Source organism: Pholcus phalangioides, unplaced genomic scaffold, assembly GCF_987345545.1.
Source record: "Pholcus phalangioides strain wild (caught in Gottingen) unplaced genomic scaffold, Ppha-v1.0 ptg000015l_1, whole genome shotgun sequence".
Taxonomy (NCBI): Eukaryota; Metazoa; Arthropoda; class Arachnida; order Araneae; family Pholcidae; genus Pholcus; species Pholcus phalangioides.
The window spans coordinates 11,211,773-11,228,196 of record NW_028301608.1 but is presented as its reverse complement, the minus strand read 5'-3'; the positions used below and the strand labels follow the sequence as shown (position 1 = coordinate 11,228,196).

General features: G+C 34.8%; 1 protein-coding gene across 1 annotated transcript in view; it reads right to left on the bottom strand.

The window, feature by feature from the left end:
* The window catches only part of Dp1 (satellite-binding protein 1 Dp1), a 53,727-nt gene that overhangs the window by 8,662 nt on the left and 28,641 nt on the right, over window positions 1-16,424 (bottom strand). Inside the window, exons 13-22 of the mRNA XM_089242795.1 lie at window positions 14,053-14,187; window positions 13,750-13,968; window positions 11,564-11,650; window positions 8,807-8,941; window positions 8,484-8,705; window positions 8,106-8,244; window positions 7,483-7,616; window positions 3,959-4,198; window positions 3,643-3,871; window positions 1,068-1,282 (exon numbers count right to left, since the gene is read on the bottom strand). Of these exons, the coding sequence (XP_089098921.1) occupies window positions 1,068-1,282; window positions 3,643-3,871; window positions 3,959-4,198; window positions 7,483-7,616; window positions 8,106-8,244; window positions 8,484-8,705; window positions 8,807-8,941; window positions 11,564-11,650; window positions 13,750-13,968; window positions 14,053-14,187 (1,755 nt within the window). The remainder of the gene's footprint in view (window positions 1-1,067; window positions 1,283-3,642; window positions 3,872-3,958; window positions 4,199-7,482; window positions 7,617-8,105; window positions 8,245-8,483; window positions 8,706-8,806; window positions 8,942-11,563; window positions 11,651-13,749; window positions 13,969-14,052; window positions 14,188-16,424) is intronic.

Below are 16,424 nucleotides of genomic sequence, written 5' to 3'. Positions count from 1 at the left end.
TATCATGGTGCAGAGAGCATAGAGATTGTAGTATGGATCAATGGGCGACCGTTCTCTTCACTGATGAGTCCCGGTTCAGTCTAAGCACCGATTCTCGACGTACGTTCATATGGAGAGAACCAGGGACCCGCTACCTACCCTCCAATGCCGCGAAATCGACCTCTCCATGTCTTTGAAAGAGGCACTGTGACTGGTGTGAGATATAGGGATGAAGTCTTGGATCCTTATGTTCACCTTTTCAGGGGTGCAGTTGGCCCCGAGTTCATTTTAATGGACGATAACGCGAGACCGCATAGAGCTCTTCTGCTCGACGATTTTCTAGTGAGTGAGGATATCCGCCGGATGGATTGGCCAGACAGATCTCCAGACCTTAACCCTATAGAGCATGTCTGGGATGCTCTGGGTAAGGCAACCCCACTCCGGGAACCATCCAGGGAATGAAAACAGCGTTGCTGAACGAGTGGGACCAATTGCCACAGGAAATGATAAACTGCCTTATTTCAAGTATGAAATCACGCTGCAAAACCTGTATATCTGTAAGAGGGGACCATACCATCTATTAACCCATCTTTTTGTTTATTCTGCAGCCACTGTTTCATACCTTCCAACTCCAACGAGTGTTACGCACGATCATGCATGTGTATTACAATTATTAAATGGTTATTTGTTTTGTATTGTATCAATGTATGTACATATCAAATTTCATTAAAATCGGTACAGTAGTTCTAAAGATAATAGACCAAATCTGCAAATGCCCTTAATTTCTTACACCAGTGTACATTAATTAGAAATAGTATTTCCCTGAAATCATACTATACAAAACTATCAAATAAAACATATCAATGGTTCTTAACCAGAAAAAAGGGCATCTTCAAGGAGATACGAGAATCAAGGGATGCGAGCTGGGAAATATAAAAAGATTTAAGGTGGAGATGAAAATGCAAATTGAAGATCATGGAGTGGGGGATGAAACTCCAGCAAAAAGGTTAAGAAGCACTGCCATAAAGCCTGAATAAAAACAAACTTCTTGTATCTATCGATATGTATTTGTATTAATTCATACTTACACATTCTTCTTCCAAGTTCAGGAGGTGATCTTTAGCATCGAGAACATCGTCCTCGTTCCCACTGATGACGACCAAATCTTTCTCTGTATCATTTGCTCTTGGAAATCTTATTTCAACATGGTAATCTGACATTATTTTAGAAATGTTGCGACCCTTTGCGCCAATAATTCTTGGGTGAGCTCTTGGATCGATTCTCACTTCTTCCCTAAACATCTCTTCCTGCATTATACAATGAAACATAAAATATTAAGGAGAAATGATGGAATACTACCGTTTTGAGAATAAAATAAGACACCTGATTTTACTGAAATAGAATTTTAATTTTTCATAGATTCTAAATTGCCTTCAAGAAAAAAAAAACGGAGTTTATTGCAGTAAACTCAGTAATATGGTTGCATAAGGGAAAGTGGTGTAAAACCGTGTAAAAAATATTAGTCCACATTATTCTGAAACTTGAAAAGAAAATTACACAAAAACTTTGTCATATAGCTCCAATGAATACAGCTCTTCAACTACCTAATTTTTTTCTTTTAATTTTCTTTTTTCTGAAAAAGGGAAAAATACCTGGTTTTGTCCCCATGGGTGGGGCAAAATTGGGTACTCATTGAAGTAAAAAAATGTAATCATCAAAAAGTTCATTTTAAAAAAGTGAAAAATTTACATTTGTCTTTCAAGTTGTATATTTCACTTCAAAAAATAAGACCCTCCTCCTTTTATAACCAATTAAAAAAAATTTTTTTTTTAATTTTAAACTTACAATTATTGAAAAACAAGTTATTTTTCTCATCTTAATTGCAAAAATCACATAAAATTGTACCTCTGTATTCAAGCGTATTTCGCAAGCCTAGTCTATACAAAAATGCAGCACTGGAACCATTCTTGTCTTCATTTGAACTGTGCATCGTATTGAGATATAGTAACATTGTATAACGGCCTAATAACTTTCTTACTGCTGTTTCTGAAGCAAGGAACTGTTTGAACTTTCTTAAATTTTGTCCCCCAAAGCTGATTGTTAGAATATTGAGATTTAAACTACAACCAGGTAATACCCGGTTTTGTCCCACACTGGCATTCATGGGAAAAAATGCCACGATTTTGTACTGTGATGTTTTCAATTTTCTTTCGATGTGTTTAAATTTTACTTGAAAAATAATGAATACACACACCCAAGAACTTACAATTATAATTCTTTAATAATTTAGCTGAGTATGGCAGCTAATAGAAATATTTCAATTTTTTTGCTTTATATCTAAAAACTTAAAATTTTTTTAAAAATCGCACAGTAACCATCCACTTCCTAATCTTAGTTCAAATTTCTTCAAGGGCTACAGTTACCCAAGGGAGCAATAATTTACGTTTTCAGGTGGATCACAGCCCTAGATTTCACTTACGCCCCACTCTCCACCAACCAGTTGAGTCCTACTATCTGCCAGTTCATTATTTAGGGGGGACATTCAAATATTACGTCAGCAGATTTTTAGCCATTTATGACCCCCGTCAGCAAAATTTCATCAGCAGCTTAGAATATTTCATATCTTCAAAAAGGGTGGTTGTTGACGCAAACAACCTTCATACTCCCTCCCCTTACCAAAAGTCAGCAATTCCAAAACCCCTCCCCCTCGATGCTGACATAATACTTAAATGACCTTTTTATAACATGAAAGATAACACAACTCGCTTATAATATAGAATATGGCTGCCCCACTAGAACAAAAAAATTTACAGCTTAGAATGACATGAATATGTTAGGGCTACACATATGCACGTGGTATTTAATACGCAATATTTTAATTAAGATAATGATACATAGACTCAGCAACATTCTTCTAAACACTCCCACGCATAGACAGCACGATCTATATTTACACTTCATTCCCAATCACATTCCAAGAATAGGAAAACCATAGGGGTGCATCAGAGAATGCTTTATATGTACAATATACAACATACATTACAAAAAACATTTCAGCATGCACCAATTCATTAGAAGTTTCACAAAATAATGTTTATTACGTGAATGTATGGTTAAGTGTTGTTTCCCCCCTGTTCAGTATATTGGTTTTTCCTGGAGGGCTCTCTTTGAGCATGAAACAAGAAAACATGTCACTACATGTCTATGCATAGATTATGCTATTTAAATGGGATTTTTTCACTATCTTCTAGTAATATGGAACAACCCTGGTCCCATGTGTGAATCACTGAAAGTCTACTATACTTTCTAAATGATTATACGCATAAGCGGTTCCAAAAGCTGTGCATTAGCAATGTCATGATCGTACTCCCCCTATGATGAAACAACACTTCATACATTAATACATCAGGAGAAAAGGCGTCTAGGTCTTTCTTTTCCTGCATTAGGAATTCTTATGATGCACCCTTTTTTAAATATATATATGTGCAATTTTTACAACGCACCTGGGTTTCTGTTATCACCTGAGAGAAAGTTTTATTTTTTTTTTTTTAATATAATCAAATAACGTATAAAACTTATGTTGCCTGAACTGAACTCTGGCATCACTGTCAAGGGATAACAACCAACAGGTTTTGTCTTGAATGAAAAATCCTATAAAGACACTTGCCTGTTCTTGTACAATCTTTAGAATATCAGCTTTAGCAGCTTGAACAGACTGCTGATAACCAATCACTGTTATGTTGCTACGATTCCCATCTGTATCACGATCAGGAAAATTTATCACTACTTTATGTTCATTTTTGATTTTCATGATAACAGCACCTCCACGACCAATGATCTTCGGATGGTATTGCGGATCAACATCAAATGTCTCTTGGTAGCTGCGAAGCAACTATGAGGGGAAAATATATCAATTATCATAAACTATATTTTTCCCACTTAAGTCAGTCATGTAAAACCGAAAATAATCATAACTCACTCTATCTTGCTTTTCTGACTCCAGTTCTTCAATTCTCTCCTTAAGAGCTTCAATTGCTGACTGAACACTGGATGGTGTTCCAGTGATCTTGATGATGTCAGATTTTTCACTCTGGGGAGGAATGGATATGTTCACGTCATGTCTCTCCATCATTTGGCGAACATCCTTGCCTTTCTGGCCAATGATGAAACGATGGAAATCGAATGGAACCACAAACTCTTCCGTGACTGGAACCAGATTCTAATGAGGTGTGAAAAACATGAAGACAAAATTAAGTGTTTGTTTCTAATCCAACTTTTTTTTAAAGGAGCAAACAGATTTTTTACTAATCATGAAGCAATATGTTTCAATATATACCATTTACATATGCTACTTAATTTTTCAGTACAAGACAGGGTTGGTAAAAAAAACCTTTTTTTTGTTTTAAATATTAACATTAAAAACAATAAAAAATTCTGAAAAATCATTCAAACTTCTAATTAAAATAAAATGTTTATTAATGTAATTAACACTATTTCCATATTAATTAATATTTCTTATATTAATTAATAAATATTTCTTACATTTTAACAAAAGCCTACTTTTGCAATTTAATTATTTTTTGCTTAACTCAATGGATTACTTCGTGTTTGAAAATTCTTTTAATGTTATTATTAATCATATAATATAAAGACGTTTTCTTTAGTTACTTTCAGCATGCTTAATTAGAAAGCTATTTTGCAAAAATTATAATAAAAATTAGGTGAATATAATGTATTTAATGAAGCACAAATAATGCAGATTAATTAGCAATGATTTACGATATAAGTGATACAGTGATTATAACTAAGGTTCTGATTTCAAGACACTAAAAAAAGAACGATTATCAGAATAACGAAAATTGACATGAATATTTCTAAAGAAATGGAATTTTAAGTAAAGGGGGAAAAATAATTAAAAACGTAAAATTAAACATTCAACATGTGGGAAATTTGCTCACAGAATGGAAACAATAGCCAGTCATGGCAAAATGATAACTTAATTATAGCATTACACGATTTCATAATTCATGGAAACATCACAAAAAAGTGAAATAATTGAACAAATAACTATTACTTACTCAAGAAATGTTAAATATGTTGTCCACCGTGTTCAGGCTATGAGGTGAAAGCATAAAAATTCTTGTTCAACAACAGATCAGAGTATGTCATGGTCATGATGTGGATGCGCTTGCAATTCACCTTTATTGAACCAAATGCGCCCCCCACCATTAATACTCCTCAGGAACTTCTAACATGCGCTGAAACTTGCAATTCACCAAAGTTTGTAATCCAACCACTGTTCATAACATTTTAAGGTAACCCCCACAGCCAGAAGTTGCAAGGGTTAAGGCCAAGTGAACTGACAGCAAGTTTCATGTCATCCTGTTATTGTAAAAATGGGTCTTCAGCAGCTGCTTTGCTGGTATTACAGCGTACATCTTGATAGAAGTTGTTCTATCCTCACACTGCTGCTGTGGAAGTGCCAAAATGATGTGGTTGCTCACAGTAGATTATACTGCTGGCCAAGTAAGCATCATCTACTTGCACTTTTTTCTTTTGCGAAAGAAATTTCCATTGCTTCAGGAGTATCCATGCAAATTTTTCAAGTCATTCTGACCAGTACTTATTATATAGTTTTGAAATCAAAACTTTAATTATAATCACCCTGTACATAGCTGATCATTTTTCATAAATCTGTTACTACTACTATACAGTAGAACCCTGATTAACTGGGCCTAACAGTGGAAGTATAAAAAAAACTATTGCATATTAAGACTGGGAAATATAGTGAGAGATGTGCTACTTATGAGGAAAGGAAATGAAAATGTCTGAGGTAATGTAACTACTATTACACTAGTCTTTGTCCTTTAAGGACAGCTGGTGTCTTTATTGGATTATAGGACCACCTGCCCCTAGCATGATATCACTACTGTTGCTGCTTCTTTGTGACAGGAAAAAGAAACCCTGTGATATAATACACCACTACATTTAGATGTGTGATGCAACCCTTATTCATGAATTTGCTTAAGATAGAGCATCAGAATGTAGCCAAAGGCTAGAAAATGTGGTACGAATGAGAAATTTTGGCTTCTGTATATAACTAAATAACTAAGATACTTGATACTTCATATGAAAAAATATATATTCAGGCCACTTTTATGAGACTTTTTGAAAAAAAACCACTTATGCCATTTAAAAATATACCATCAGAATGTACCGCAAGAATATAAAACGTGGTAAAAATGAAAAATTTTGGCTAATAATGAACCAATATGATATTTTTCGAGCAAAAAATAATATTTAGGCCACTTTTATTAGATTTTTTGAAAGAAACAGTAAACTTTCCCCCATCTTCTTATCGGTCATAGGTCCTCGGCCGTACTTCTACGATTTGGGGATGAAATAACTGGGTTCAAGACATCCAAAAGAAAAAACTTTAATTCATTTGTTATCCAACATCCCCCAATGAAACCATCATGTCTCTTCGGTACAAACTTTCACACCTTACCCTCACTTTTCCGAATGTCTCATTTCGTTCCCTTTCCTTTCTCTCGAGACTCCTGTCTCTCCCAGGCCTTCTTCTCACTCTCTTCTCCTGAACCTTACAGAAACCAAACTGGTTTTTTTTTAAAAAAAAACCCACTTGGTTAAAACCAAGGTTTAAACCAAACAACCCTGGTACAAGACCTATTGGTAATCTAAGCTATTGTTGCTTGATTTATAAAAAAAATGTTAACTACCATTCAAAAAACAATGTAATTTAAAAATATCTTAAAATCAAGGTTGATAGCAAGGTGATATTGGATAAAATAAATTTTACTGCTGTAACTAGGGCCACAACCAGGGGAGGGTATGGTTGTCTGGTGCCCTGAGTGCCGGATCAGGAAGTGCACTAAGTTTACTGTTTTTCCATTCAAAATTATGGGGAGAAAGGCATCAAAAAATAGACGGGGCCCTAGGTGACAGTAAATTTTCATTTCTAGTTGCAACCCTGACTCAAACTTACTGAAACAAGGAAGATAAAAATCTATAAGAATGAAACAAAGAAAGCACCTCACTTTTGATAACAACTTGGAATAGTGGAAATTTCTTCATGACCATTATTTTCATTAACAGGAGAATTTTTTTATTCAACTACAATTTCCTTATCATGAAGGAAAAAAGAATTCCCGAATTCCCAAGTAAACATATTGATTAACAGCATTTGAAATAACAGTACCTAATTGTCTGGGGAAAATATGTAATAATTTTGTATGTTTTTTTTTTCTTTTTTGACAAAATCAAGTGTTCCAGACTCTGCCACGAAGCTAAGCTGGAAGAGATCTTGGCAACGAGATAAGTCAAGTGGCAAAGTCCTGCCATTCATTCATTCAAGCACTTGAAATAAATAAGGGTTTCACAAAATTTGAGAAGTTGTAAAATTTATAGATTAGGACTGACTAACAAATTAAGGAGGAAATTGAATTCTGATTTGTACTGCATAGTTAAGAAAGAGAATATTACCAGTAAGGCATCTTTAGCTGCATTGCAATTCTCTTCTCTACCAGTTATCAGAATGATGTCACATTTCTTTGCTTTGGTATAATCACCATCTTCATGACAATCTCCATTCATTGAATATTCTTCAGCATCAGCTTCTATTAAAATTAAAATATATCAAAATTAATTTCACTTGAAATTTATACAAAAATTCAGTGATGTTTTAATAATTGATATCATTGAATCAGAATATCATTAATTATGATCCTCTAAATTAGTGATTTCACAATAATTGGCATAAAATCAAATTTCTGAAAACTACAAAAGAAAGTTTAAATTATAAATTCTTGAAAAACCAAAGGCGAGATTCAAAGAAATAAAATATTAGGAAAACACATTTTCTGGATATTATGCCGAGGTAAACTATGAAAGAAAAATCAACCTTGGCATGATATCAAGGAAACATTTTCTAGATATCTTGGACAGAGAAAAAAAATATATCTCAAATTAAAACATTGTTCCAAATAATAAAGTGAGTGAAAAATATTTACTGTAGGAAATAAAACATGCATATTCTCAATGAAAATATCTAAAATGCTAAAAGAAGGTACATTTGTTAAAATGTTTGCAACAAGAAAATTTAATACCTTCAGCAGTCTCTTTGTCTGGAAATTTAATATTGACATTGTACTTCTGTTCCAGTTCTTGTACTTTTGATCCTCTGGCACCCATCATGGTTCTGTGGTGTTTGCGTGCAATGGGCAGTTCTGTTTCAATCCTTTGCTCCTAATAGAAAAACAAAAATATTTGTATCTAAATTTTCTGATCTCCAACATGAAAGCAATCTGTGAATGGTGAGTATCCCTTACTTCAGAGTGTAGAAAAAACATAACACAACATGTTTTCTAATCAATATGTAATAACATGGAACAGGTGGTGTGGACTTAGAGGAAGGATACAAATGCTAGATAAACTCACTACTTATAACTAGAGTAAATATACCCAATTACGTGAATGTTACTTACTAGATCTTCAACAATTTCCAAAATACGTTTCTTAGCTCCTTCTACTTGATGTTCATCATGACCTTTCAAGCTTACTTCATGGCTGTTGGAGTTGATTTTAGGGAAACTGATTGTAAGACCTCCAAATTCATCAGCGATACGTTTGACGACTTCTCCACTGCTCTTTACAAAATGACGATGGTGTCTTGGATCAACAGATACTTTTCTTTCCACTGTGTTGTCCTGCATAAACAGATTAATTAGATTAATTATTCAGAATACGGGATCAAACGCATGAATTCTGAAACAATTTATAAAAATAAATGGATATAAACTGATTTTACCAATTCTTTGATTGTACTCAACAACTCTTCTTTAGCAGCTAGAACATCTTCCTTTCTTCCAATAATTGTGATTGTGTCCTTATCTACATCATTTGGATTTGGGAATATGATTCGTGCCCCAGTTCTCTCTCGTACCTAAAATAAAAATAAATGTTTTATAAATTTAAAATTAACAAGAAAGTCCTACCAAGTTCATTCAAGTACAAAGTGATTCCACAACAGGTAAATTTTCCAATGGGCAATAGTCCAGGGCAGCAGATACTGGTGGTCAAGAACATTAAATTAGTTCAAGCGGGTGCCCACAAACTTTGAATAGTCTGTAGGTGAGGTTAAGTCATGAATCTGATGGGTTCAATCTGAGACCTTTATTCTTGTTAAAATTACTTATATACAGTAAAACCTTGATAAGTCGTCACCTCAAGTTATCGAAAAATTATGACGGCTTAACCGGAGTGACGACTTAAGCAGAATTCCATCAGTTTTAATGTGCGATGTTATGAAAATTGTATAAATTGAAAGTAATATGATATTTATTAAAGTATAAATCAAAATAACATTAATAAAATTTATAGATTGCAATAAAAAAAAAAAAAAAAAAAAAAAAAAGTAAAAAGTGCTATTATTTTTTCTATCTCTTATTTACTTATTGTGGTAAAATGTGCTGGTACACTTTGATTTATACTAGTAATTTTTAATTTAGACTAACAGAGCAACTGTTAGAATAGGTAGCTTTTCTTCATAACAGAACTCTATATTGCACATTAATGCTACATGTACATCAAATTTAAAATTTTAGTGTTTTAATTCTTCATCAGTAGTTCATAATACAACTACAGGGTAATCTCTAACACTTTTGACGTGAGGGGGACACTTTGCAGGGAAAAGTAAAAAGAAGACCTGTGAAAGAATGATTTTTTTCAACAAAGATATTGTTGAAATTTGAAGGCCTAAATTATTAGAGCCCATGCTTTCTATGATTATTTATTATCCGTGCCTGTGTGTGTTACACCCTGACTTTAACTTGATTAACTTGATTCTTCAATTTACATAATTTTTTATTTTCTTGCACTATATGTAATCTTTGACATATCAATAAATTTTGGTTTTGCTGGAGATGCGGGGGGGGGGGGGGGGGGGAAGACTTATGTTGCTTCTTGCAACAGAGCTTGGGTGTCTCGCAGTTTGTCTAGTTACTCCAATGATCCAATGAAACCCATGCAGTAATGAGATCTAGCTTGAACAGTTCCCAACGTTCCAAAAACTTTAGTCGGCAAATGAACTTCCCCAGCGCAACTTTCATTACGTAAACTGTTCCGTTTGGGTATATATTATTTTATGGTGACTCAAGCATATGGCAATGCTGTTAACAAGCTTTTTTTTAAATGGGAGCCATAAAAATAGTTTGTTCCTCTTTCTCAAACTTTTTCATAGTGACGACTTAACCGAAATTAGCAACGAGTAAACGAGGGTTTAATAACATTGTGGTCTATGAGAGCTGGAAGGGTCTGAAGAAAAATAACGACTTATCAGGGTGACGACTTAACGAGGTTTTACTGTATATTATATTTCTGAGAGAACAACATCTTCAGATGTTCATAATATATATAATACTAGCTATAATACCCGGCGCTGCCCGGGTTTTCTTCAATGAGGCTTTTTTGGATCACGTGATATCTCTCTCTCTTTTTCTTGAGGGACATACAAACCGTGTCCAAGTTAACCAATATGGCGACCTGCGCGATTCATGAAATAAACAAATCTAGATTTACACAGAAACGTAGAAATGAATATATTTTTTTCTTTTTTTAAGGGGCGCTAGGTATTTCGATCCCCCCCCCCCCCCTGAACTTCAAGTTATCCATCTGTCTGTTCCAGCTTCCAAAAATCCTTAGTTAAAGCTGTGGAATTTTTTCGATGCACTTTTCACGGGCTCATAACTAATTTTAAAATATCCAAACCCACATGAATTTATGCAAATAAATATCAAAACAGACAATATGGAGACATTAATTTTCATACTTGAGAAGATATAAATGAAATCAATGATATTGCTCGAATATCCAACTCAAAAGTATAGGTTTGGCTAATTACTTCATATTTAATCTCCTGGGCTCCGTATATCTCTAAGCGAACTGAATATTTCAAAAATCGAGAATTCAATACAATTTTTTAAATTATTGATGGGGCGGAAAATCCCATTAATTTCCGCATTTCTACAGTAAAATCAACAATTTTAACATTGATTTCTATGAGGATCACCCTTTTCCTGACTCTCAAAGCGATGCTGATGATGATTATGACGTCTATTCAAAAAGCCTCATTACTGAGAGTATATTGAAAATGTGGCAAACCATTATAAAGGCATAAACTATCATACATATACTAACAGGATTAAAGAAGTGACAAACCGTTGTAAAGGCATATACACGTCTGAAACGCATTGCTAGGGAACCACGGTAACCAAAGTAAACGTTCGGAAAGTGATTGTTGAGGCCCAAAAACCATTGTTGCCGGACAGTTTTTTGCCCATTTGGGGCATTTGCCCTGATCTGACGAAATTTTAAAGTATCCTATCGTTCAAGTCGGGTCCCATTTGGTATATATGCAAAATTTGGCGACGATCGATCTAAAATTGTAGATTTGTATAGAGAACATACACACACACACACACACACACACACACACACAGAAAATCAATTTTATATATATAGATTGAAATCAGCCAAAAATTTACTATACATGCATATTTAACAATACCTTCTTGATGTTAACTCCATTCTTGCCAATCAAGAATTTGTGCTGATCAGCTTTTGCTTTGATTTCTTCAATATAGCCAGTCAATTGCTAAAACAGTAAAAATTATACAGATATTGATCTCTATGTAATTACATTGGAAACAAATTAAAATTCAATTTTTAGTTAATCAGACTATGAAAACCATACAGAGATATTCATTAAAATATAAAAGATGTACCTTAAGTGTTTTGTTTAATTTTTCTGTGAATGACAAGTATTGAAGAATTCCTTTACTTCATACTAATGATCCAGTTCAAAGGGCAACTCAAAATTCTATGCTGGATATATCAGCATTTTACAGATTCCCTTTGTATGGAACTGAATAGGAAATAACTGATTTAATTACAGTAAGGAGCATATAGGCAGAGTTAGAAGTTGTTGCTATTTTGTAACAGATATTTTCTATGGTACTCATGTGGTGTACGTAACTCACCACAGTACTGCAATGGTGGGTTGGTAAGATATGGAGTCAGAGATTAGAAGAGTTCAGGGTACATGGGTTCAAACCCACCCACCTCCAAATAATTACTTGCCGCTGTGGTGGTCGAGTGGTTATAGTGACGGACTCGCGATGCGAGGATCCGGGTTCGAACCCCACAGTGGTGGTCGGCTGAAGTTGGTTTTCTGTGGTTCCCAACTTCAAGGCGCAAATGCGAGCCGATCTCCCCGTTAAAAAGTCTCGCCACAGAGAGCAACAGTCCTACAACGATAAATCATTCATTCAATCATAACACTTCACTCATAGTTAGAAAATCTGGTGGCAGATGGCAGCACTACACACAACAAGCATTACAGAGAAACAAAAAACTTCACGTCAGGTTTCACTACACGTACACGCACATTCCCGCATGTACCAATTCGTTGGGGGTTCATGTGTGGTGTAGCAGTAGTAGGTAGGGCCTCCAAAAAATGGCTCGGGGATCCATGATGTTCTTAAGTCAGCCACCTCATTGGGCAATTTGCCTGTTTGGCGTTGTATTTGTATATCATTCTTGCAGATAATTATTATTCTTCAAAAACACAATTTTCCGAGTTGCTTTTGTGAACTGGGCCATCAATATATTTAAAAAGAAATGTAGACAAATAAAACACTGAAAAATGAATCAATCAAATATAAATCTCTAAATATTTGTTTCATATGCAAACAGGGAAACATTCGCATGCGACTTTTAGTCTTAAATGTTAAATCAAATGAATATTAGTCTTTCTCACAGACATGCAAACATGCTAACACATTCATTTGTATACGAAAACAATGTTAAACTTTTTATGGAAAATATTTTACAAATAATTTCATAAACAAAACTGCTATCAAACTATCAACTGAAATTATAGCAAAGAAATAAAACACTAATCATCATATCGTATTCCCCTGCATTAGCTGGCCTGCCAGGAATACCCATATTTTCCGGCATGCTGGCAAATTAGAGTCACAGATACCCGAAACTTGTCAAATATCTAGACTCATGGAACCGATTGAATTGACTGATTTGATCTTGTTTGTTCTCAGCATTTTAAGATCCTGTTCTACGAACCACTTTAGAAAAAGCAAAATCACACCTAAAATTCGAACTAACACAGATCTTGGTTTATTGCACATGTTGGATATTAAGTACATTCATTCTCATAGATTAGATGAGTTAAATGGAAAAAGTAGAAGACTGAAAAGTATTTCTGTTTATTTTGATCATGTTTACGAGATTTAACTTAGATCAAAAAACTAGAGAATCGCACTGCAAAAATGATAAAGTATGTTTCTGTGAAAAACACAGTACCTGTAATTCATATCAGGCTAGTGATAATTAGATTGGAACAATAAGTAAATGCTTAATTTTCATTAACGTTACCAAATTTTTGGACAAAAAGTGTTTGCTCCAAGTGAAAACACTTTTTCCTGACTTGCGTATTTATTCCGTATTTAGTAGATTGATGTCAATCTTTTCAATGTATATCATGTGATTCCCATTGAACCTTCCTTTTCCTGGCATGCCAGGAATGGACAAGACTCCAAAATTCAAAAAACTGGTGTGCCTAGACTTTTACAGCATGTCAGCTAACGCAAGGGAATACTGTAGTATAATCAATATATGAAAATATTGAATGAAAGATTTACAACAAAATTATTCTAATCATAGAAAATTTGTCACCTTTTCATTGGACAACTCAAGCAACATCTTCTTGGCTTTTTGAACATCTTCCTTATCACCACGAATGGTAACTTTATCACTGCCTGTGTTCTCTGTTGGAAACCTTATTTGGACACCTCCACAATCATCTGCAATAGAACGCACCAAACGACCTTTTGAGCCAATAATAGCATTGTGCAGCTTTGCTGGAATCATGATCTCCGTTTCTACAACATTGTCCTATAAAAAACCAAGAATACAGCTTTTTTTTATTGTAGTTCTTACACGTGAAAAATTGATAATCTTTCAAATAAAAATACTTACCAGCCCTTGTTGAATGGCCAAAATCAAATCCCGAGCTTTCATGGCATCTTCTTTTCTTCCAGTAATGTTAATTATGTCTGTGCTACTGCTACCATTTTCAACAATATCAATTTTCGTTTCAGTATCATTTTTTATCTACAAAGTGCAAAAAACAAGCATATGATTATAATACTGATTAATACAAAAAAAAAAACCAAGTAGTCTTCGCTGTATATGGTGATACAGCTACATCAATAAGCATAAAAAAATTACCAATACTAATAAATTTTTATTGTGCAATAGAAAGGGAAAAAAATGACTTTTTCAAATATAATTCTACAAATGGAAGAGGGACTACATCAGCATTGATGGGGGGGGGGGGGGGGTTGGATGATGCTTATGTCGACCACCCTTTATGAAATATTCTTAATGGCATCTTATATGGTGTGCCAAAAATTAAAAAAATTTTTGATAGTTATTGGGCACCTGAACTAACATTCTCTACTATTGATAAGTCCCCTACAGAGCCCCCACTTTAGTGATCTCTAAATGTTTCACGGATTCTTCGAGTGTTCTGGAAATATGTCCTGGCCATTTAAGTGCTCTGGAACTGTCACGCATCACTTAAGTAATCTGGGAATATTCCACGGGTAACTTGAGTGATGTAGAACAGCACTGGGGGGGCCACTTAAATGATCTAAAATTGTGCCACATGTCACTCAAGGGATCTCTAAACGGGCCACAGATCATTTAAGTATTCTGAACTTTGTCACGGGCAGGGCCATCTTAAGAGCATCACGGGCCCCCGGGCCAAGTAGTTTTTCTGAGGCCCTACCAGGTAAATTCTAGAAAATTTCAACCAAATCTCATTTTTGTGAGGCCCCTTTTCTCTTTAGGTGCCCGGGTGGGCCCATGTGTTAAGATGGCACTGGTCACGGGTTACTTAAATGATCTTTGAATGTGAAAGTGATCTTTGAGGACTACTTCAGTGATCTGAAAATGTGCCATGGGCCACTTAAATCATTTTTACAAAATTATGTTTGGGGGGGGGGGGGGGACAAGCCACATCAGATAACCTTCAGGGCCACATTTGGTCTGCAGGTCAAGGGTTTACCATATATGGCATACAGGGTGGGTCGCAATGAATTTCTTAAAGAGAAATAGAGTTCTTACCCTTCAAATAACATTGAAATTAACAGAAATTTATTATAACATGTGAAGGTATTTTTTTTCAAAATTTAAAAAAACAAAATTTGGCATTTAAAAAAAAATAATTTCCTGTCGAGGGGGGGGGGGGGACACACAAGCCCCTACGCCCCCTCCAGCATAGGTTTCGTATCCCACCAATATACATTTGGAGGTGGGGCAGTGCTGACGAAATTTTGCTAACAAGGGGGGGGTGGGGTCAAAAATAGATAAAAATTTGCTAACGTAACACTTGAATGGCCCCATAACCCACAAAAATAATAGAAATATAAGTAGCTTATGTTGTTATCTTTAATACTGTTTGATACTTTTAAAACTTTATGCTTGATACTTTTAGAAATTTATGATTTAACAAACATCCACCCTGTTAATTAACAAAATTGATAATAATAAGTTCATAAACTACTAAGGTAGCTAGATCAGCTACCTGCAAAATGGCGACAAACTCTAGAATCAGTCATTAAAAACCGGGTCATAACACAGAATCCTGTTATAAAACTCCAGAACAAAACCTGGACATTTGGTCGGAATTTCAGTGTAAAATTGCCACCTTACAATGTGATACAAAAATATTATCAAGCTAATTCTGCACAGTGGTGACAAAACAAGCAAAACATCAGGATTGGACGATGATTGCCAGATGTCCCACATATACGGGATCAAAGAATCTATGCCATGGGGGGAGGACTCAAGTATTCCGGAGTCCTATGGCCATTGCGTTCATACTCCTTTTCCTAAAATAATTTCCCTGACTTTTCCAGTCACATTTTTAAAAAACTGGTGGCAGATGGCAGCACTACACATAACAAGCATTACACAGAAACAAACTTTAAGTCAGGTTTCACTACACGTACACACACATTCCCGCATGTACCAATTCGTTAGAGGTTCCGTAGAGGAATATGAACGAGGTACATGTGTGGTTTAATAGTAATAGTCACATTTTCAAAAAATTCCAGGTTTTTTTAAATCAAAAATATTATAAAACTAGTTATAATACCCGGCTCTGCCCGGGTTTTCTTCTTTGAACCTTTTTTGGATCACGTGATATCTCCCTCTCTTTTTCTTGAGGGGCATGCAAACCGTGTGCAAGTTAACCAATATAGCAACTTCGCGATTCATGAAATAATTAAATCTAGATTTACAGAAATGTAGAAACGAATATATATTTTTCCTTTTTTGAAGGG